Here is a 19,625-nt window from a genome sequence, read left to right as displayed (position 1 = left end):
TGTTCGACTGTTGTCTGGAATGAAAAAAAGTCTCTAGTTTAGTACAAAAACCTAACAATCATCTTTTAATATATGATCAAGTAATTTTCTTTTTGAAATATTTTTAGTAGAATTTTATGTCACCACGTCATTTTTTAAAAAAGAGTAGAAAGTCAACTAAAGTGTCACATAACAAACTGTGATTTCAAATAGAAGTGTACTTGACTTCATAAACACCTGAAACTTTCTAGAAAAAGATAGGAAAAGTTAAGCTTCTAAATGTTAAGATAAAAAGAGAATTTTGGAGTGCGCAATATGAAAAAACAAACGAATGGACGCGGTAGATTTCTTGTCAAAGAATTTAAAATTATAGGCGTAGATATTCTACAAAGAAGAAACCTCAAGTTGTATGATTTTTCAGTGGATCCCTTCTTTATTAGTTAGGTAGATCACCCCAAAACACAAGGTTTTTCATTGATGACGCATTCTACATTAAAAACATGGATAATTGATACTAAGAGCTGGGACGCAGAGATTCATTAATGATCGTATGAAAAGATAAACATTGAAATATTTCGTCAGGTAAGCCTTCAATCATTCTATAATATTAAAAAAATGACAAATAACATAAAAAATTGAAACCACGTTTTTTTTTCATTTAATTTTTTAAAGCGTCGACGTACTGTTGTTGACTTGCACGAAATATAAATTCAATAGCATCTGCTGGAATCAATTTGACATGAATATAAACAAAAGATGACGTATTGCTTGTATCCTGTGCTGCTAGAATAGCTTCTTCTGCTATGCTTTGAACAATGGCGACTGGTAAAATTTTCTGTGAACAAAAAAGAATAACATGTTAGTAAAAATAAAAAAACAAAACAAAGTGTTACCTGAAGCGATGTGAGAAGATCTGAAGCATTTTTGATATTCGTTAGCATCCGACGTTTTTTTTCATAAGGTAACGTTGACCAAGTAATCTCAACCTACACAAAAAACAAGTGGATGACGAATGCAAAAAAGAAAGCTGACTTGGTCAATAGATATTTCCATTGGAGATAAGAGGGATAACAACTTTGTCGGATACACTGGTTCTATTGCCTTTTTAAGCGGTAGCGTTGATATAGATTCGCATGGAACATGGGACGGGTGTATAAGGTCATCTGAATCCAATAGCAGCCCATGGATGATCTGTTCTTGTGGCTTGGAGGACGGATTCTTTGTAGGATCAACCATAGTCCCATTTAGCCAATCATTTTTGTCTGTTTCTTGTTGGGATACGTTTGTTAAAAAGGTAGGAGAAGTGGTCAAATCCTTCTTATAGTGTAAAGAATTTTCGGAAGTGAGCGGTGAAAAAGTTAAAGTATTGGTTTCATCAAGTTTTGAATTTGAATCAAAACCACAAAATAATTCTTGTGCAGCTTTTTGTTTTTCTGAATCCATCAAAGTATTGTGGGACAAAGTAGAAACGTTGGTTTCAGGCAACACATAATGGTAAGAAGCTTTTTGTGTTGTTGAAGTTTTTTGCTTTGTTGCCTCATTGCATGATGACTTAGCCTCATAACCTGAAGGTCCCCAAACACTAGGACCTGTGAATAATTTTGGTTTATGTTCAGTTATATCAAGCACAGAAAGCAAAAAATATAAAAAATATGTACCTCTAACAAGAAGTTTTTCTTCAGGGTAATGAGATTTCAAAGCAGACTCGTGTTTATCTCTAGAAGGAAGATCAATTTGTTTTATAGCGTCATTAAAATAATCTTTTTCACTAGGATAAGGAGTCAGACATGGATCTTTTTCTGCAAAATGGCTCGATTGGCATTCTATTTTGGAAAAATATTGAACCGTATTGCTTAACTTCTAAAAAAAAAACTAAAATAATGGCTGGTTGTTTCTTTAATTTGATTGCATAATAGAAATATTAAAAAAAATGACATATTTTTGCTGGGTCGACATGAGGTTATTTTTCTTTACCGTCGCATTCACAGTACGTGAATTATTTTGGTTATTTTTTGGATAACAAGAATCTTTTTCTTGTTCTATTGGACAAGGTAATGACCCTTTCAATAAACAGCTTTCAACATACGCCTGCAATAAGACGAAGAGTCATTTTGTTATGCTCACTAAAGCCATTACATTTAAAAAAGAAAGTTTTATGTCAACATGAATATCTTCACAAGCTCCATCAAAAGGATATAATTCTCTACACAATTTTTATTTTCAATTCAAAAAATTATCAAGGTAGACTGCTTTGCATTGATTACTTTAAAAGAAAAATAGTATCAAAAGGTTCTCCAGGTTCTGGGGTCATCACAAGATATTGAAATTCTACACATCGTTGTTTTAACATCAAACTTGTGGTAGACGAATAGTCTTTTAACAAAGAAACAACACAGGGGATTAAACGACTGTCGCGAGGCGGCCATACGACCTTTTCCTTTTCACTCCAACTATTATAGGAAGCTGTCAAGATTAAGGAATCTTCTTTTCCAGCGTGCGTCACTAACGCAATGAGGCGAGCAATACAAAGTTTAAAAATGGAAGAGAATATCCAACTTTTAGTCGTTTCCTTAATGGTTCTCCTAAAAACAATAGAATGCTTTCATATTTTTTTTTTTTGATTACAGAGTTAAACAATTTTGAACTAAATGGATTAATGACTCAAGATTTTCATATCCGACAGTTGTATTTAATGACCCATATTCTCCAAGAATCCATACACTTGTCTAAAAGAACAAGATAATGAATGGTTGTTTTATTTTCTTTTAAATTTTACTTTAACTAATATGTCCGGTAAGACCGAATGCTCATTTAACAGTTGTATATATATGTTAACAGTTTGTTGTCTGGATAAAAAACAATAACAAGAATTTTTTTTTCAATTCCGTTGAATAAAATTTAAAAAAAACGGTGACCTAAAGAGATTATCTTGGTGATCTAAACCGGTAGGCCCTTCAGCCACAAGTCGTAATAAATTATGGGCTGAGTTTTGGGGAACTACATCACCTCCAATCATCCACACTTTATTCAGTGTGGTGACATACCAAAGCTGATTGGGTGCAAACCTTTCAGCTAAACTGCAAATTTTATAAATTAGATCTTTATAAAAAGATCTTTCAACAGGTAATCTATGTAGAATAGTGTATTTATTCAACAAGGCTTCCATTAACTTCCTCTTACGTTAAATAAGATAATAATTTGTCAATAATAGCCATGGAATTCTTAGGATTTGTCATACGATAAAGAAGGTCGAGGGTTTTCTTCTTTAATGTTTCGTCCGAATCTTCTAATGCATTTAAAACAATTAATTGATGTTCCGATTGTGTTGCGAAAGATGGATGGACTCGAACTAAAGATGCTAAACTCTTAATACCAATATATTTCAAATTTTGATTTTCAGACGTTATAAATCTAAAGAGGAAAAACCAGAAAAAAGAAAGGTTTTGTTTATTAAAATGAACTTGAAAACCTTTTTTACTTGGAGACAATTGTTGACGCCGCTTCGACAACGTTAGATAAGGAAAGTATAGCTGTTGTTGTTTTCACAGCTTGATAAACAATAGCAAAACTTGCATTCACTTTTAAATCGGCTTTTCGAAATACATGAAGTAACGTTTCTTGTATTTCATCAGATGCTACCTGATCACCTTCTCCCAAAATTCCTAAAAGAGAAAGTAATTTGATCTAGAATGCATGGGACACACAAAAAAAAAATGATTTTGTTGTTAAAAAAAAATAGCAATACTTGAATCCATGGTGCAGAAATAAAGTAATAATCATAATCATGAGATACACGATTGTCTAGTATTTGTCTTAATATACAAACAAGCGTTGGGACTAAATCTTTATACGAGTTTTTATTTTCCTGTATTAATAATTCAAAAAGATGAAGTGCGGCACCTATGACGGATAAATTGGAGTCACACAAAGCGCCTCTACAAGAAGAATTCTAATTGAAATCCCCTGTTTTTGGTTACAAAAAAAACAGAAAAAGAAAATTACCTTATAAATTCGGGTAGTTGTGTTTCAAGTAAGGTCGGTTGATGCTGATAGATACAATACAAAACCATACAACTTTTTTTTTTAATGGATACTTTCGGATGATGTTTTGTTAAACTTAAAACAGAAGGCAAAACGACTGAAATAATGTCTTTATTTAATAATTTACATAAACAAGATAATGCTGCGTCCACTTCCATATAATTGCTGCTTTGTAAATCCTGAAACATTGTCTGAGGGAAAAATTAAAAAAAAATAAGCTCTTACTTTTTGTAATGAATTAATCAATAATAATAATAATTCTTGCTGGGAATTCAAAAAAAGAGAACAAAATAAATATCCAACTTTTTTACATAACAGATTTCTTGTTTGTGTTAATTTTATAGCATGGATGTACGCGAAGGGTGCTTTATAACCTAACATTTCAATGTAAATAGCTCTTACAAGATATTCTTTGACTTGAAATGCACTCAAGTCGGGTGCTGTAAAACATTTTTTTAATGTTTGTATTTCTGATAATAAAATACGATCTTCTTCTTGCTTAGATCGAGACTCTCCTATTGCTTTAACAAATTGTAAGAAATCCTTTGAATGTAACTCCGTTCCCATGTTATGTTTTCCGCGACAATTTTAGAAAATCCAATTGAATTCAAAACAAACACACGATCACAAGACACAAAAATTATTTTTAAAATTGTATCATTTTTAACAAAAATAAATTAAAATCGTTTCATTCGTTTTTTTATTAAAACATTATAACGTATCCAGGAAAATTTAAGGAAAACGCACCATTCTGACTTGATCGTCTTTGTTTAATAACGCGAAATCTTTTATCCAGAACTCACCAGCTGATAAGGTTTTCTATAGAATATCATCATACATTTGTTACCCTTTGAAGAAAACACATGTTTCTTTCGTGTGGGGTTTATAACTTTAATCAACCTTGATCATAAAAAAAAGGTTACAGAAAGTCACAGTGTTTGTCGTATATCTGTTAGTAAGATAAAAAAATACTGAAGCTTTAAACAATACTTTTTTGTTTTTGTACTACAATCATAATCTCTTTACAATCAAAATCGGGTGTTTAACATGCTCAAACTCTCACATATACATCAAAAAATGTCGCTATACTAAAAATAGACGCAATTGATTATAGAAAAGGTTAGGAATGTGTGACACGAAACGGTTCAGGTTGAACTAAAACGACTTCACGCACGTAACGTGAGGAACCATTAGATATTGTACAACTATTTTTACAGGTAAAAATACAAAGAACACCAAAAGAGAGTCGATCCGTACGTAAATAATGAATTAAATTCGGTTGAACTTGAAATTCGAATTCTCGTTGGCCCCCACAATTTTCACATGGATGAATCAAGGTTTTAAGTTCACTACAAGTAGGCTTTTTATGTGAACTTATCCATAGAGGTTCTCTTTTAGGCGCATAACGAATAATATGACTTGGGTGTTGCCGCATATAGTTAATAAAGGCAGAAAAAGTTTTGTCATGAAAAGAATGTTGGTTGTGAATTTCTTCAAAGGCTGCTTGCTCTGAAGTATCTAGCGTGTTATCTATTAGCATAACATTATGTTATAATTTTTAAGTAAGAAATAAACCAATGTAATTTGTTACATATAACGGTAATTCATTCAATAAAAAAGTTAATAACAATAATAATGCCCAATAATCAAGCAAAAAAAATGTAAATTTTACCTGCATTTTCTTGTTCCTGTAAGCGGTAGCGCTTAATTAATTCATTTTCATAGCTTAAATCGTTCTATAAATGTATATTGTTAGAGGAGAACTTGTAAGAATTTTTGTACCTCATTCTCTAAAGGAGTGCACATATCTTCGTCCTCTATAACGATTTCAGCTTCAGGGAATGTACTTACAGCACATCCCCACTCAATAGAATTTTTACATCGATTATGAATTCTTAAGTCTACCGTGCAGGCGCCAATGTTGTTGTTTTTCATACAGAGGATTTCCTGCCGGGATTCTATTTGATTCGTAGGAATCCCACAAACAACACAACAATGCTTTGTCAAACAATCATCTTCGCTAGAAACTTCGGTTAGAACATCCGCAGGTATTGGTGGATAAAAACGATTGTGCTTTGGAAGCTGACATCGCAAAGCAATAAAGGTTTCCGTGCAATTGCAACATGCAAAAATATAAATACTGCGATGAAAAGCATCAGATGGTTGATCACGGCTAGCGTAAATTTGTAATACAAAGGTCATAGGTAGTTGGCATTGGTGGCATACTAATATTTTGTCACCATCAGGAATATTTTCTGGATCAAGCCAAGCAGGTTTACCTCCAGCTTTACAAGGAAAAAATCGACGATGAAGAGAATGAGGAAATTCAGGATTTTCTAAATATCCTAAAGTAATAATACTTAAACTATCACTGTCATTTTTCGTTTCATTGTGATTTTCCTTATTGACAGTCGTAAACGTTTCAGCATGATCCATTGCTTAAATAAATTCATGATAAACGCGTAAAGCTTCGTTCCACATGAATCTGGAAGACCATAAAACATGTTTTTTAAAAGCGTCATTTTAAATACCTTCATAATAATACAAACCACAATGCATTAACTTATTCAAAGTACCTTCAAGATAATCTCAGATTTAACAAATACTTGTAGTATTAAGTTGATTTAAGGATGTTAATAAAAGAGATATCTTTTCTTGCAGTTTTTCGATAAACCTCTGTTGAGTTTTTGTTAAAGAGTTATCTTCTAAAAAAATTTTTGTATACCTTAACACCAATTCAAATTAAAACGCTTTTTTTTTATGTTGTTAAAAAGTACCTCAAAGAAAATTCAAGATGGTTCCGATGCTTCATTAAAACAACTAAATCATGTTTTTTGTATACTGAAAACAGACCTAACTGGCTCCCATCATACCTTCTTTCAATAATTGGTAATGTAGGCTCTGTTTTTTGCAGAAGTTGAGGATAGAATAATGTGATAAGCATTATATAGATATCGAGTCGTAATAAGTAAGACCAAAACACTATGTGTGGTACGCTCTCATCACCAGTTGTAGTCCGTTTGACATGATGCTGATGACACTTCTCGAAACCACAATTATTAAATGGCCAAGTCCAGTGATGTAATACTAAACGAATATATTCTGATTGAGAAGAGCTAGGGTTTATTTTGACATGTTCTAATTCATTTCTTAAAACAGCATGTGCAATAAACGTAGTACAATGTAGAGGATATACTTTGAATTGTTGATTTTTTTTTAGAAGAAGCTTAAAAATTTGTAATGGAAAAGATTTTAAATGGGTTAAGCGACAAGAGGATTCTACTGAGCCTAAAATAATCTAATATTCCAGTTTTTAATATCTATGCAATAAAAATATATAGACCCTACCAACAACATTACTTTAGAGTCTATAGAAGTATTCATTTGATAATTTCTTGAATGCTCATCATTATTATCTAAATAAAAAAATACACAAACCATTCCGTTCAACAAAAGAAAAGGAAACTACTGGAAGAAAACACCTTTTTCGTGCTGCTTGAAAGAATTATTTTCACTTTCCTCATAAGAGTTACGCTGAAAAATTTCATGTAGTGCATGAGAAAAAGAAGTTATGGTATTTGACGATAACGAGAAAGATTGTTGTACGGCTTGCTCAGGGTTAAACCATTCCACTGGAGTCAATACTTTGGAAGTTTTATACATTTGAACGCTCGACACTGTTGACTTGAACAAAAGTGACGTATTGCCGTTCTATACAAAGGATACTTATAAAATTTAAATGCTGAAATGAAATCTCTTACTTTAGTGAGGTTGCGCCGCCAAAAAAAATTTTGTAATAAAAAAATGCATTTTAAAGTACATAGTTGTAAACATGTGATGGAATCTGTGGTTGTGAGTTGTGACATGTTTGAAAAAGAGGTAGGTAAAAGTGATTGTTTATTACAATAAAATTGAGTCGCTAAATACCCTAAGGTGAGATTTCCCAACGACGTGGTAGCGTTGGAAACTTTTTTACTACAAATACGCTGTCTTTTACGAGTTGGTTTGACTCGCTTCATGAAAAATTCCTCAGATGTTCGGGATAAAAGGTTATTCAAATGATGAGATGAGTCACCAGAATGATGTTGTGTTCCTTTTGTCTCCTTGTTTAACATTGTTGTTACGAAAGAGTGACAATGGGGAAAACTTAAACCTAGGATAAGAAATAAACGAAAAAAAACACAAGATGATGTAGTACCTATGTAGCTTGAAGGAAAAAAAGGGCTTACCAAGAAGAACGAGACCTAAGAAAAAATCTCCTGGTAGACAGGGATTCATGCTTGTGTCTTGCTCAACTGGTTGCGATTCTATAAAAACTGATTAAAAAAATGTAGATATCAAAACAAGACAAAAGGTGTTCCATTGTTACGTTTTATTAAAAGCTTTTGATATGTAGGGTTGCACAAAAGAAAAGATATTGTAAGAAGATCATGGAAGCTCTAATAAAAAATATTTACCCTTTTGACACAAAAAACAAGATTGCGTTAAAAAAAAACTTACTCGAATCACAAAAAATCGTAAGCATTCAGTGGTTGATTCAAAAATTGTTGAGTTATATGTATTGATTTGTTGTGAATCTTGTTGGTTTTCTAATGGATTATAGAAAAAAGAAGAGTTTTGTGCAGCCTAGAAACGTGTTTTTGTTTTTTATCTCTTTACTAATAAGACACATACGATTATTTTATTATTTGTGAAAGCGGAACATTTGTTATTAGGGTAGGACGCCAGAACAAGACGATCCATTAATGTAATAAAATTAAATGCTAGTGGATCAACACCTTTTAAATCAGGACATAACATATTAAAACATGAGAACTAAATTGCGTATAGTCTTGAGTTACTTCTTGCATAAGATACTCCATAAATTTTAGATAGCTGTCGTAATACCACGACATGAACACAAGGAAGCAAATATTCAAGCCCTTGTATTTTTTGACATATTCGCAAACAAAGCTCCTCGATTGGTACAGTAGTGTAGTTTTTGTTGTCTGTCTTAGTATTTGTAGTGATATGAGATAAACTTTTTTTCAAAAAGCACTTCTTAAAAGTAAACTCCTGACATGTATTTAAATAGATAAACTCTAATGTTATAACAAGAAGTTGATAATAAAAGAGTGACCTATATATGAATAACAAATATATAGAAAAAAATATGGACATTGCTTTCAAATTAATCATGTACCTACTTTGATATTAAAAAACATACCCATTCAATGGTTTCCAATTCAATATTGATTTTTTCCAGTTCGAAATAGTCAAAGTTTTTTATTATTGGCTCACTATTCAAAAGATACACTTCAAGACACATTGAAGAAAGTTTATTCAAAAATTCTTCAACAAGCCAATCACTTAACATTGGCCAAACCAGTATCCTCAATTCTAAAGGAGATATCTAGAAAAGAAAAATTAACTTTTTAACGTAATTTTTTCATAGACTCCATTTAAAATAGAATAAAATGGACAAATATTAAATTAAAAATAAAAACAACTTTAACGAATCAAAAAACAGAAGATTAATTAATTATTTTGTTGATTACACAAACAAACGGAAGGGAGTTTATACTTTTCCCTTTTTTTCATGTTTAAAAATAACGCAACAACAAAAAAAGAGAAAAAAAAAATTAAGTGTTACTTACATTACGACAGTAGTGTAAAAATTCTTTGTTATCTGGAAGTTCAAGAGATGAAACAATATTTTTAACAACATTTTCCCAGAGACTCCATTGTCGAGTTTTTCGTGTTGCAAACACAACACTGGATAATATCTTTTGCTTTATGGAAGATTTGGAAAACAAAAATAATGTTAATTTAGAATAGTTGTGAAATTCAGGTAGTTCCATGCAAGCCAAAATGTCTCGATTCAAAAAAAAAGAAAGACTACCGAGTTGCCTTGTTAATAAAGTTTGAATTATTTTCCTTAGAATAGGAATATGTAAGAACTGGGATACGTTTTCGATAAAATAGATAATGGAATCACTGGCAAATATATACAAAAAAAAATTAATATGTTGAAACAGTACATGATTCATTAAAAAAGAGACGGTTTTCATACTTCATAAACAATAATGTAAAACGAAAATACTTTAAAATTGATTTTTGATACACGCAAATTAAGAAACTTACGTTGCGTGACTCGAATTTTCATTTTCTATTAAAGGTAATTTTTCAACATGCATTAAAAAGTCACTGGTGAGAATGTCAAAAACTTCCGAAATAATTTTTTCTTTTGTCTTTCCCATTTCAAATAAAAATTGAAAACATGCTTCAACTGTCTAAAAATAAAAAGAGGCCAAAATCAACATAAAATGTTAAATGTTTGAATCATTTTTACAGGGGAAAAAAATTCCGCTTTCGAATACCAAAGTTTTAATGCTTTTGAAGCCGGGATCCCTTCACATTGTGCTTCTAAAATACATAATTACAATTATATTTTATTTATTATTCTTTCGTGAATTGAATCGTTTACGATATAAATAATGTTGAAAAAAAGGTGAATGCAGTGGTGTCTCATGAGGCGTAGGTAAATGCTTAGACAATGTTGATGAAGAAAAATTTGTAGTATTAAAAAAAGTATTTGAAGAAGGATGTTGAGTATTGGTAATTTTTTTCTCCATTAAATTAGACACGGCTCTCATATGTAAAATTTTTCGAGAAACTTGGTTATAAATATAGTGTCAAACATGTGGAAAAATCACACCAGACCGTTTTAAACTTATTAAAAAAGAACAACTATTGTTTCTGTTAATGCGTTTAGTTAAAGCCGCGTTGTCATATCATCATGTTTAAGTGAAGAAAATTCTGAAAAAGTATGCTAACTTGATTTAATGAAACAAATCATTGATTGTGCTCTGAATCATTAACAACAGAACATAAACCAATCTGTTAAGCCAGACGTGCATGCGCACTTTTTTTATATTATATAGTCTTCTTACACTCCGCCCCGCAAACAAGAAAAAAAGAGTTATTCGAAACACACTTGAGAAAAAGTTGTTTTTTTGTTTTAAACGTAAAAATCTGAAAAAAATGAAGCAAAAATTTTTATTTGCACTTGGACAACTATCAAATAAAGTTTCTTTTTTCCACGACACTCTTCGTATCATGAACACCCGTTAAATGTAAATTAAAAAAAGATTTAAAACCCATTAAAAGCGAATTTCGAGGAGTGGGAAATAAAAATAAGTTTTTATAGTAGTGGATTTAAAAAACAAACTTTCTTCTAATTGAAATTGACATTACTTCAAATATAGTCCACAATCGGAGATAATGATATGTGTATGAACATGACCGTTAGTTGTTCCGAGACTTTCAATTAAACTAAGGACATCGAAGCCTTGAATAACCTACGATAAAGCAACGTCATTTGAAGAGAAGGAAGAACGTTTTTTACTTTCCCAAAAACAACATTACGGCCATTGAGCCAGGGACAAGGCGCGCAAGTAATAAAAAATTGAGATTGGTTTGTGTTAGGTCCCTCATTAACCATAGAGAGTAAACCACTACGAGAATGAAATAACTTAAAATTCTCGTCTTTAAAATAACGATTATAGGGTCCTCCTTGTTGCTTTGCCCATATACACTCACCACCTGTTCCGTCATTATTAGTGACGTCACCCCCTTGGATTATAAAATTATTAATTATACGAAACAATCTTCCTCCTTTGTAATGCAAAGGCTTTCCGCATGTAGTGTATCCAGCATTACCCTGGCAAAGTTTTCTAAAGTTTTCGCATGTACGAGGGCAAATCAAATCATTTAGCTGAACATATTGTAGAGTATAATCAATTTCTCATTATTCGTGTATGTACCTCTATAACAACTCGACCTAAATTCGTTAGTCCACTCGAAAACTGTAGAAAAACTTTACTGTTTGCTTTTAATTTTTTACATTTCATTTCTATTAAAATATAACTTTTTTAATGTTACACACTCTAGTCATTACAGATCCGAAGAACACATTTACTATTTGCTAAATTTATTTAAATGAGTGTGAAAAAAAAAAATTTCTTTTTGAACGTGGATAAGGAACAAGGCAAAAATAATTTAAAAAACGAAAGTATTAAAATGCATGTGATGTAGGAGGTGTAATAAACGACACTGTAAGGAAAAGCTAAATTGCATTAGTGATTAGAATGAGCATGTTGAAGAACAGTTTATTTCATTCAGAGGAAGGGACATTAAGGGACATGTTTTTTTAATGGTGTAACAATGTCCAGTTTCTGTTGACTAATTGGGGCAGAATTGTAACAGAAAAGTATTCTCTACTAAGAAATTCGTGTGAGCGAACGGCATCTAGATACCCAAACCTGAAGTGATAGTGTTAATTTCCAGTGTTGAAGATGTCCGCTGCTTATACAATTCGTGTGCGCAAATTTTTGTCAAATCCTCTTTTAGAAAGGAAACAGTTTGTTTTGGAAGTCTTACATCCTGAAAGAGCAAATGTTTCGAAGTCAGAACTGAAAGAGAAATTAAGCAAATTATTCAAAGTCGCCGATGATAAATGTATTATTCTTTTTGGATTTCAAACAGCTTTCGGTGGTGGACGTAGTTCAGGTTTTGGTCTTATTTATGATTCGTTAGCTTCATGTCAAAAATTTGAAAAGCGGTATGTTTAAAATTTTTTCACAGTTTTGAAATCATTTTATATTTTAGTTATCGTTTGGTGCGTTGTGGTGTCGCTTCTAAGCGTGAAAACGTTGTTGGTCGTCGTGCTAAGAAAGATATTAAGAATCGTCAGAAAAAAGTTCGCGGAACTGAAAAGGCAAAGCTAGCCGTTTCGGGTAAAAAGTAATCATATAAATCTTTCACTTTTTTGCTTGTCGAGTTTTTTTTTTCTTCGGTTTGTTTGAATGTAATCTTTTATGTAAATAAAATTAAATTTGTTTTGCTTCAAAATAAAATTTGTATCAAAAAAGAGTGAAACGTAATTAAAAAAAAAATGATTAAAAACTTTTGCATGGAGATTGATCAGGTAGAAACGAACGATGACGTTTGTGTAACTAAAAATAAATCAAGATCTAAGTTTCTTTTTCAATTTACAAAGAATCATGACAAAAAGATCAACTACATATTTTAATGACGTGTATACAGTTTTTTTGAAATGTATTCAAAATGAAATTTTAACGCTGTATGAAATGAAAGGATAAAAGAAATTTTTAATTTTTGAAAGATTATTTAAATAATAATGTTTAAGAAAACGAGACTTTCAGCTCTGCAATGTCTTAAGATCTGACTCAATTTTTAAGATACATTAATAAAGGGAATGTCTTGTGATAAAATGGTATTTAATTTTTTACGAACATACATACGGTATAATTCTTGATCTAGTAAAAAACACATATTTAAAAGATTTTTTATCAGCTAATAATCTTACTTATGTTGGATTGTTTTGCGTCCAGGTGCAGTATCCGGTAAGTAGATAGAACGTTTGTGCACGTTGTTTTTCCACTATCCAGTTGATATGTAAAAAACTCTGTAAGTATCTAAAAGTAATATTTAAAAACAAAAAGTTCCGTTTGAGTTTTGCAAACATCTAATACTTGATCACTATTAATAGAACAGAAAGGTTGGAGAAGTCTTTCAATAAAATCTAACGGGAATTGATTATGAATAGGATGAGTTAACATCCACGTTGTCTAATGTACATTAAAGTATAGGCGTTATGTCAGGAGTAACAACGAAGTAAGAAAAGGGTTTTGACGTACAACAGCAGTCGAAATTGGTATAAGGTATTTTTCTTTATATAAAATTAGTGTGAAGAAAATATCAAACAGTTGAATTTTGGAAAACTGGTCGATTTTATCTCTAACAGAAAAAAACAAATTAAAACAACAAAAATGTAACAACTATTTTTGTTCCTACAAATAAAACGAATCAACAGTGTTCATAAAAGAAGTCCATATAGTCTCAGTGGACTCTCTAAAAAGAGTTTTGGGAAAGTTGTTGGTAAGCAGCTGAATGTCTTTAGTGATTTGCTCATCCACGTCATTAAAAATAGGTTTTGAAAGGGTTTGTGACAAACAATCGTTCGTGCTTTGTATTCCGTATACATTTTGAGTTTCGTCTTTCGTTAATCTTAGACGTTTGGATGAATCCATGTTTTGAATATCCTTTGCTGAAATAAAAGGAATTTTTGTTTTAAGTGAGTCCAGCGACGCATAACGGGACGAAATAAAGGAGTATAAAAAAATTTCAAATATTTTATTGTTTTTAAGAAACGTCCAGGTTCGTAAACACCATATTGCTCGTTGAACAAGTCCTGAAAATGCCTAAAAGGTTGTTTTGCACAAAGAAAGTTCTTTTGCGCCTAGGATAACATACTAATAACGAGACCGTCTGTTGAGCGGATGCATTCAACACGTGCTTTTGGTAGGATAATCTTAAATCATAGTCTTGTGTTGAACGGTTCACACAAGTTAAAAGTTCTAATTTCAATCTAAAACAGCGGACGTTACACAAAATGTTGACTGAAGCAAAAACCTACACAGCTAAAATATCAAGAAACTGCAAGGTATCTTTATTTATTAAACAAGAATCCGCGGAAGTCGTGCTCTATGGAAAACAAACAAAACAAGATTCACTGAATCAAAATTCCTACCTAACAATTTAATTGTTTGCTGTTTTTAAATAGTTTACTTTAATGTTTTTCGTTTTCAATAGATCATTATATAATGGAGCACCAAAGTAAAAATAAGGAATTAGAATAGACTGTATATTTTTTTCTTTTTGACATAAGTCGAGATGCAGTATAGCACTGAAACGAGAATATTTTACGTTTTTTTTTTAAACCCAACCATAAATAAAAATACTCTTTTCTCAAATTTTTTTTTTTACTTGTGAATAAAATTTTTTTGTATGTTTAGAAGCTCAATATAATCGGCTCCAATACCTCGAGCATTAGGAACAAATGTCTATAAAAAGTTAGTAGGATCAAAGAGGACACAAGGATAGAAACCTTACCTGTAGTTGATGCCAAATATTCGGGGAATCGTTATGTGCTGTTGTATCATAAAATTGAATTCGCTCAAGCAATGACGCAAGGCCTTGTAAAAGTATTGGCGGTAACTGTATTTTGTTTTCTTGATAATGAAACAAAGGTGATTCGATTGATTTTTTTTTCATTTGTATTTCCAATAAGCAGGCCATAATGACGCAATGTAACGCAACTTCATATGGATTGTTTAAACGCTTGATTAAAGTTGTATGAAGTAACTAACCAAAATCATCAATACTTTTTCTTTTTATATATATGTATACACCAGCGAAATTCCGCTAGTCTAAAATACCTGGGTTATGAATCGAGAACGGATACATGTGGGAGGAACAATTAAAGTGAAACGCGCCATGTACGTTAAAAGAATACCGATGATTCCAGGACATAAAATAGGCTCCATCATTGTAAAAATCTCATCAACACCGGAAATACCGTTTTCTAATGCATCCAATATCATTTGAAAAAATAGAAAGACGACTTGAGTTGCAGACTACAGAAAAAGAAAAGAAGAAGGTTAACACGATTCTTGTGAAATTAACAAGAGTAGGTTAACGTCAATATGTTGTGCTACAGTACTTTGCGTAAATGAGAAGACTTTTCTAATAATTCACAACATCTTTGAAGAGATTCAACCGTCAAAGGGGATGTATGGCACCAGGAATAAAAAATAAAGAAATGAAGATTTTTTTGAGCTTGTTGTAATTTGTCCTTATCAATACATGGAATCGCGTTAATTGTTTCGAAAAAATTAGCAACATTTTCTAACGGTAAAACCTGAATAGAGACTGGAGCATTAGTGACTAGGAAGAGAGAAAACGCAAAATGAGTATTGATTATTATAATAAAATGCGTCATACTTTTTAAAACCCAAGCAGTATGTAGACAATAATGAATTTTTCCGCTTAACAAATGAATAAGTCGATCTTCAGGACTCATGGACGAAATCATTGAAAATGTGGCATTGGTGAAAGGTGCGTGTTGAACAGATTCACGTAATTGATAAAGAAAATCGGCAATATGATGAAGACAGGAATGTATAACATTATCTTTTGTTAGCATCGCCTGATTTAAAATTGAAATAATTGTAAGTGTCCAATGTTTTTGGACGTACCAAATAAGGACTTCGATTCATTTTGAAACAATAAAAATCGTATTGTAAATTCCATGCATCATCGTTTAATGCAGTGTGAAAAATATTATAAATAGCATTCCAATCTAGGTGCTGGCGTTTACCAATAAAGGGCATTTCTTTTTCACAATATTTTACACTGCGCAACCAAAACGCTTCACAAACTCCTTTAATGTAAAAAAGAACACCCATTGAATGACTTTTCATGGCATCTTCCAAAAACATTTGTTTTGCTTCCAGCCATGATGAACACAATTGCGCTCCCGCCTTAACACATAAGCCATCTATACATACTGTTAAATAAAAGATTTTGTTTTATAACATACCATATAGGTATCATATAAAAACACTGCATTGAATACAATTTTTAAAGTTAAAAATGACGACGAAGGAATTGCATTGGTTATGTGCTTCGGATTGCATGACGAAAAAGCACGCTGTAAGATAAAGGTTAGTGTCTGAAAAGCAAAAAATTTTTGCTAGAACGTAAATGCGATTTCGTATACCTCTGTTTTGTTTAAAATTTTCGAGTGAATTAAATAATGTTTGACTGCTCGCGAAATAGAAAACTATTTTTGATTAAAACAAAAGGGCGTGAGCATACATACATGCACACAATTGAGTTCATTTTAAAATTACTTTTAATTCAAAGTCCTGTTGAATTTGTAACAACTGTTTTATATTTTGTTGTGTGATTTGCCCATTGGATCCTAATGCTAATGCATCCATTGTACATTCACTTGCACTGCCAGCACCAACGCAAATATTCCACCAAACTAAATCGTGCTCTGGTTCTAAAGTCTTAATCGTATCAATTTTTCCATTTTGAAAAATTTCAAATCTCTACATAAAAACAAAAGTGTTGACTAGTTAACAAATGGGACTTACTCGAAAAGTGGATGAGAATTGTTTAGACATCCAAAAAAGAAAATATAAAAAATTGAAAAGAGTGCAAGATGCTATATCGAATTCAAATATGATGGAAAACGAGATAAGGTTATGATAAGGAGTAATAGTATGCTGATACAAAGGCATTCGTTCTTCATATGTGATCATATCTTTGTGCTCTTGCATCTCGTTAATTTGATAGGTCGAAGATAAAACATGATCTATATTTTTAAACAGGTCTTCATCTAAAATAATTCAAAAAGTATCCGTTTTTGAACATTTTTATCTTATAAATGGTGGTGTGGTAATAAAAAGAAAAGAAACTAACCAGGCAATGTATCAATATCAAAATGAACTATTTGTTTGAAATAAGAACGGAATTTGGTTAATTTTGTAGTTAAATTCGATAGAGAGGATGATAATGAAGCTAAATGCTCCAAAGTATCATACACGTAATGAGATTTGATAAGCAGATTATTCATGTAAGGAACTGATAATTGTTCATGAGAAAAAGAAGAAAAGTTAACTTTTTGTAAATCCAACAGTAATGTTAATAATGTTGAAACTGGAGTGGTTTCCCCACTAAAACACTCATACAATTCATTGAAACCATCATACAGAAGATGGCATGGAAGAGGTACAATATCTTCAGGCCGTTCACTTGAAAATCGAGCCGAACAAAAAATATAACTATTCAATTTAAATAGTACAAAACTTATCCAATCCGAAGCAACGCGTTCACTTGTCATTTGAAATATTCCGCTTTGTTTGAAGTTAGAGGCCAATAAAGAAGACGTATGAAACCATAATGTTAAACTCATATCCCATATATTGAATATATTTGTTAAGGGTAAAGTTACGAAAACATTATAAAATGATGTCAAAATGACAGGACGATACAAACCACTAAGAATCAACTGGTTTGCAGAACTATCATCACGTTGGTTCCATTCCCCTTGACAAATATTTGTTATAGAGTAAGAGGTTGATAAATATAATTTATTTTTTTCTTTTGAGAGCATAGAACGATATTGTGTTTGTAGGAAATTCGCTGTTTTAGCTGCACCATAAGCTATTGATTGAGGTCCCAAAACGCCAACACAATCCGATGCATCACGAATCGCTAATGTTAAAACGATTTCTAGAAGAACAGGTAATTCTTCTTTTTCGTAGTCTTCTATCCTTGAGTCGTACAAATCAATAAATTGCAAACATGCATTTCTTAAATAGGTGTAATAAAATGATCTAAAGATTCACACAAAAGAAAAATAAAAAAAAAACTCCTAATCTTATAAAACAAAGCCTACTGAGATAAACCAGGTATTTGTAAGAATGAACTAATTAAACTGGATGTGCATGTTAAAAATTTTTGTGTAATTGTATTCATATACGTTTCATCATAAGGTTGTGAAGATAAATGATCCAAAATTAAACGTAAGAGCCCAAGATAAATTGGAGGTAAATAACAAAGGGTATTTTTTTGTTGAAACATATGAGCATCTTGAGGGAAATGCACTGCTTGCGTTATGAAAGGTATGCTAAGCTGTAAGTTCATTGTTGTATCATTTTCCATTATTGTATAAGGGGAGCATTCTTTAAAACTCATTTGGAATTCATTAGTGATCGTTAAAGACAGTCTATGTGACGCATTCCGTTCATCTTTGATTTCCTGCTCACTTGTTTTAAGCATCTTTTCCTTTTGGGATAGTGACTTCATACACTCATTGTTTTCCAAAGATGAGGTTTCAAGTAACATTTCTTTATGCATGCCGACAAAAGAGAAACGCACTAAACGTTTTTCACCCGATCCGTTTGCGTTGGTATATAACGCCTTTTGGTAAGAAATTGAAAAAAAAAAAAAAATAATCATTTAAATGAAAATGGAAACATCTATTCTTACCCAGACTGTATCATCCGTTACTTTTATTTCAAGAGAGTTAGGTAACGTGCCGTACAACGTGGGAGGATGAATACGTCTACATAGGGTGAAAATAAAGAACTAGCAATTGATAAAAATAAATGATTAGAAGTGATTACGTAATTTCAGAAAATTGTGCAGATGAAGATGATTCCGTTGTGCTACGTTGAAATATAATGAATTCTAATGCGAAATGAAACAAATCTTGTAAATCTTGTTTCGTTAAATGATCTTTAGTTGCCTTGATTATTTTATCATAAAATATGTGAAAAGATAAATGTGAAACACATAAAGTTAAACCTGAGGGACTTATTTCGATTTGCGTCGTATGTTTGGATTCTTCTACCCAACAATTCAAAATAAATTGATAACAGCAATCACCTATGTCTGGAAGACTTTCGATTTCTAAATGACGCGATTCAATGGAACCTAAATTAATAAAAGGGTCCACTTGCTTTTGTGTCGAACAAGACGTGTCTAAAAACCCAATCATTCTCTGAATTTCGTACGAATGAGCTACATCACGATTCTCCACTTTCGTTTGACATATATGGCAAACATGAGAAATCGTTAAATCATTCGCTTCAACCGTGTTTTTCATATAAAAGTTTCTTTTAATAGAATAAGTAAAAATTCCTCCTGTACCCTCCTGTAATGAGATCAAAGACTTTTTAATACAT

The 19,625-nt window shown here is 31.6% G+C and overlaps 5 protein-coding genes and 1 long non-coding RNA gene across 12 annotated transcripts; 2 read left to right on the top strand and 4 right to left on the bottom strand.

Moving 5' to 3' along the window:
- Nucleotides 1–437: 437 nt before the first annotated feature.
- LOC128883185 (uncharacterized) lies at nucleotides 438–4,712 on the bottom strand. Of its 4 annotated transcripts, XM_054135278.1 has the most exons (17): nucleotides 4,246–4,712; nucleotides 3,982–4,199; nucleotides 3,725–3,914; nucleotides 3,458–3,663; nucleotides 3,353–3,390; nucleotides 3,160–3,265; nucleotides 2,895–3,107; nucleotides 2,756–2,825; nucleotides 2,605–2,705; nucleotides 2,244–2,561; nucleotides 2,116–2,182; nucleotides 1,954–2,067; nucleotides 1,638–1,839; nucleotides 1,012–1,568; nucleotides 873–965; nucleotides 663–814; nucleotides 438–578 (listed from the first exon to the last, which is right to left on the bottom strand). In XM_054135278.1, exons 1-17 carry the CDS (start codon nucleotides 4,585–4,587, stop codon nucleotides 494–496), a joined length of 3,072 nt encoding a protein of 1,023 aa, XP_053991253.1. In that variant the 5' UTR covers nucleotides 4,588–4,712; the 3' UTR covers nucleotides 438–493. The 4 variants fall into 4 exon arrangements, with proteins under 4 accessions (XP_053991253.1, XP_053991252.1, XP_053991255.1 ...); XM_054135277.1 differs by having other exon boundaries at nucleotides 3,160–3,390; XM_054135280.1 differs by lacking the exon at nucleotides 4,246–4,712 and having other exon boundaries at nucleotides 3,160–3,390; nucleotides 3,458–3,641; nucleotides 3,725–3,928; nucleotides 3,982–4,080.
- Nucleotides 4,713–4,992: 280 nt separating this feature from the next.
- Nucleotides 4,993–6,528, bottom strand: LOC128883192 (programmed cell death protein 2-like). The gene is made up of 3 exons (XM_054135296.1): nucleotides 5,803–6,528; nucleotides 5,693–5,756; nucleotides 4,993–5,550 (listed from the first exon to the last, which is right to left on the bottom strand). The coding sequence occupies exons 1-3, from the start codon at nucleotides 6,454–6,456 to the stop codon at nucleotides 5,141–5,143; spliced, it is 1,128 nt and encodes a 375-aa protein (XP_053991271.1). The 5' UTR covers nucleotides 6,457–6,528; the 3' UTR covers nucleotides 4,993–5,140.
- LOC128883186 (uncharacterized) lies at nucleotides 6,371–11,546 on the bottom strand. Of its 4 annotated transcripts, none has more exons than XM_054135283.1 (18): nucleotides 11,408–11,546; nucleotides 10,487–11,360; nucleotides 10,352–10,425; nucleotides 10,144–10,292; nucleotides 9,657–9,996; nucleotides 9,207–9,412; nucleotides 8,862–9,139; nucleotides 8,695–8,798; nucleotides 8,521–8,646; nucleotides 8,390–8,459; nucleotides 8,250–8,336; nucleotides 7,925–8,173; nucleotides 7,782–7,864; nucleotides 7,503–7,731; nucleotides 7,369–7,436; nucleotides 6,798–7,318; nucleotides 6,597–6,745; nucleotides 6,371–6,505 (listed from the first exon to the last, which is right to left on the bottom strand). In XM_054135283.1, exons 2-17 carry the CDS (start codon nucleotides 10,653–10,655, stop codon nucleotides 6,616–6,618), a joined length of 2,883 nt encoding a protein of 960 aa, XP_053991258.1. In that variant the 5' UTR covers nucleotides 10,656–11,360; nucleotides 11,408–11,546; the 3' UTR covers nucleotides 6,371–6,505; nucleotides 6,597–6,615. The 4 variants fall into 4 exon arrangements, with proteins under 4 accessions (XP_053991258.1, XP_053991257.1, XP_053991256.1 ...); XM_054135282.1 differs by having other exon boundaries at nucleotides 7,782–8,173; nucleotides 10,487–10,868; nucleotides 10,926–11,360; XM_054135281.1 differs by having other exon boundaries at nucleotides 7,782–8,173.
- A 665-nt stretch (nucleotides 11,547–12,211) lies between these two features.
- LOC128883196 (uncharacterized) lies at nucleotides 12,212–12,939 on the top strand. Its single transcript, XM_054135302.1, has 2 exons — nucleotides 12,212–12,622; nucleotides 12,670–12,939. The coding sequence occupies exons 1-2, from the start codon at nucleotides 12,357–12,359 to the stop codon at nucleotides 12,806–12,808; spliced, it is 405 nt and encodes a 134-aa protein (XP_053991277.1). The 5' UTR covers nucleotides 12,212–12,356; the 3' UTR covers nucleotides 12,809–12,939.
- A 185-nt stretch (nucleotides 12,940–13,124) lies between these two features.
- Nucleotides 13,125–18,002, bottom strand: LOC128883184 (uncharacterized). Its single transcript, XM_054135275.1, has 19 exons — nucleotides 17,356–18,002; nucleotides 17,028–17,272; nucleotides 16,779–16,982; nucleotides 16,646–16,708; nucleotides 16,466–16,597; nucleotides 16,122–16,406; nucleotides 15,868–16,072; nucleotides 15,587–15,810; nucleotides 15,303–15,500; nucleotides 14,977–15,228; nucleotides 14,851–14,927; nucleotides 14,653–14,770; nucleotides 14,501–14,568; nucleotides 14,338–14,452; nucleotides 13,879–14,285; nucleotides 13,722–13,821; nucleotides 13,557–13,652; nucleotides 13,391–13,499; nucleotides 13,125–13,340 (listed from the first exon to the last, which is right to left on the bottom strand). The coding sequence occupies exons 1-19, from the start codon at nucleotides 17,846–17,848 to the stop codon at nucleotides 13,258–13,260; spliced, it is 3,474 nt and encodes a 1,157-aa protein (XP_053991250.1). The 5' UTR covers nucleotides 17,849–18,002; the 3' UTR covers nucleotides 13,125–13,257.
- On the top strand, nucleotides 16,749–18,254 carry LOC128883201 (uncharacterized). Its single transcript, XR_008458781.1, has 4 exons — nucleotides 16,749–17,509; nucleotides 17,573–17,822; nucleotides 17,877–18,004; nucleotides 18,071–18,254. It is a non-coding gene; the product is annotated as an uncharacterized LOC128883201 (long non-coding RNA).
- Nucleotides 18,255–19,625: the final 1,371 nt, after the last annotated feature.

Source organism: Hylaeus volcanicus, unplaced genomic scaffold (genome assembly GCF_026283585.1).
Source record: "Hylaeus volcanicus isolate JK05 unplaced genomic scaffold, UHH_iyHylVolc1.0_haploid 12221, whole genome shotgun sequence".
Taxonomy (NCBI): domain Eukaryota; kingdom Metazoa; phylum Arthropoda; class Insecta; order Hymenoptera; family Colletidae; genus Hylaeus; species Hylaeus volcanicus.
This window is presented reverse-complemented; position numbering and strand designations above follow the sequence as displayed.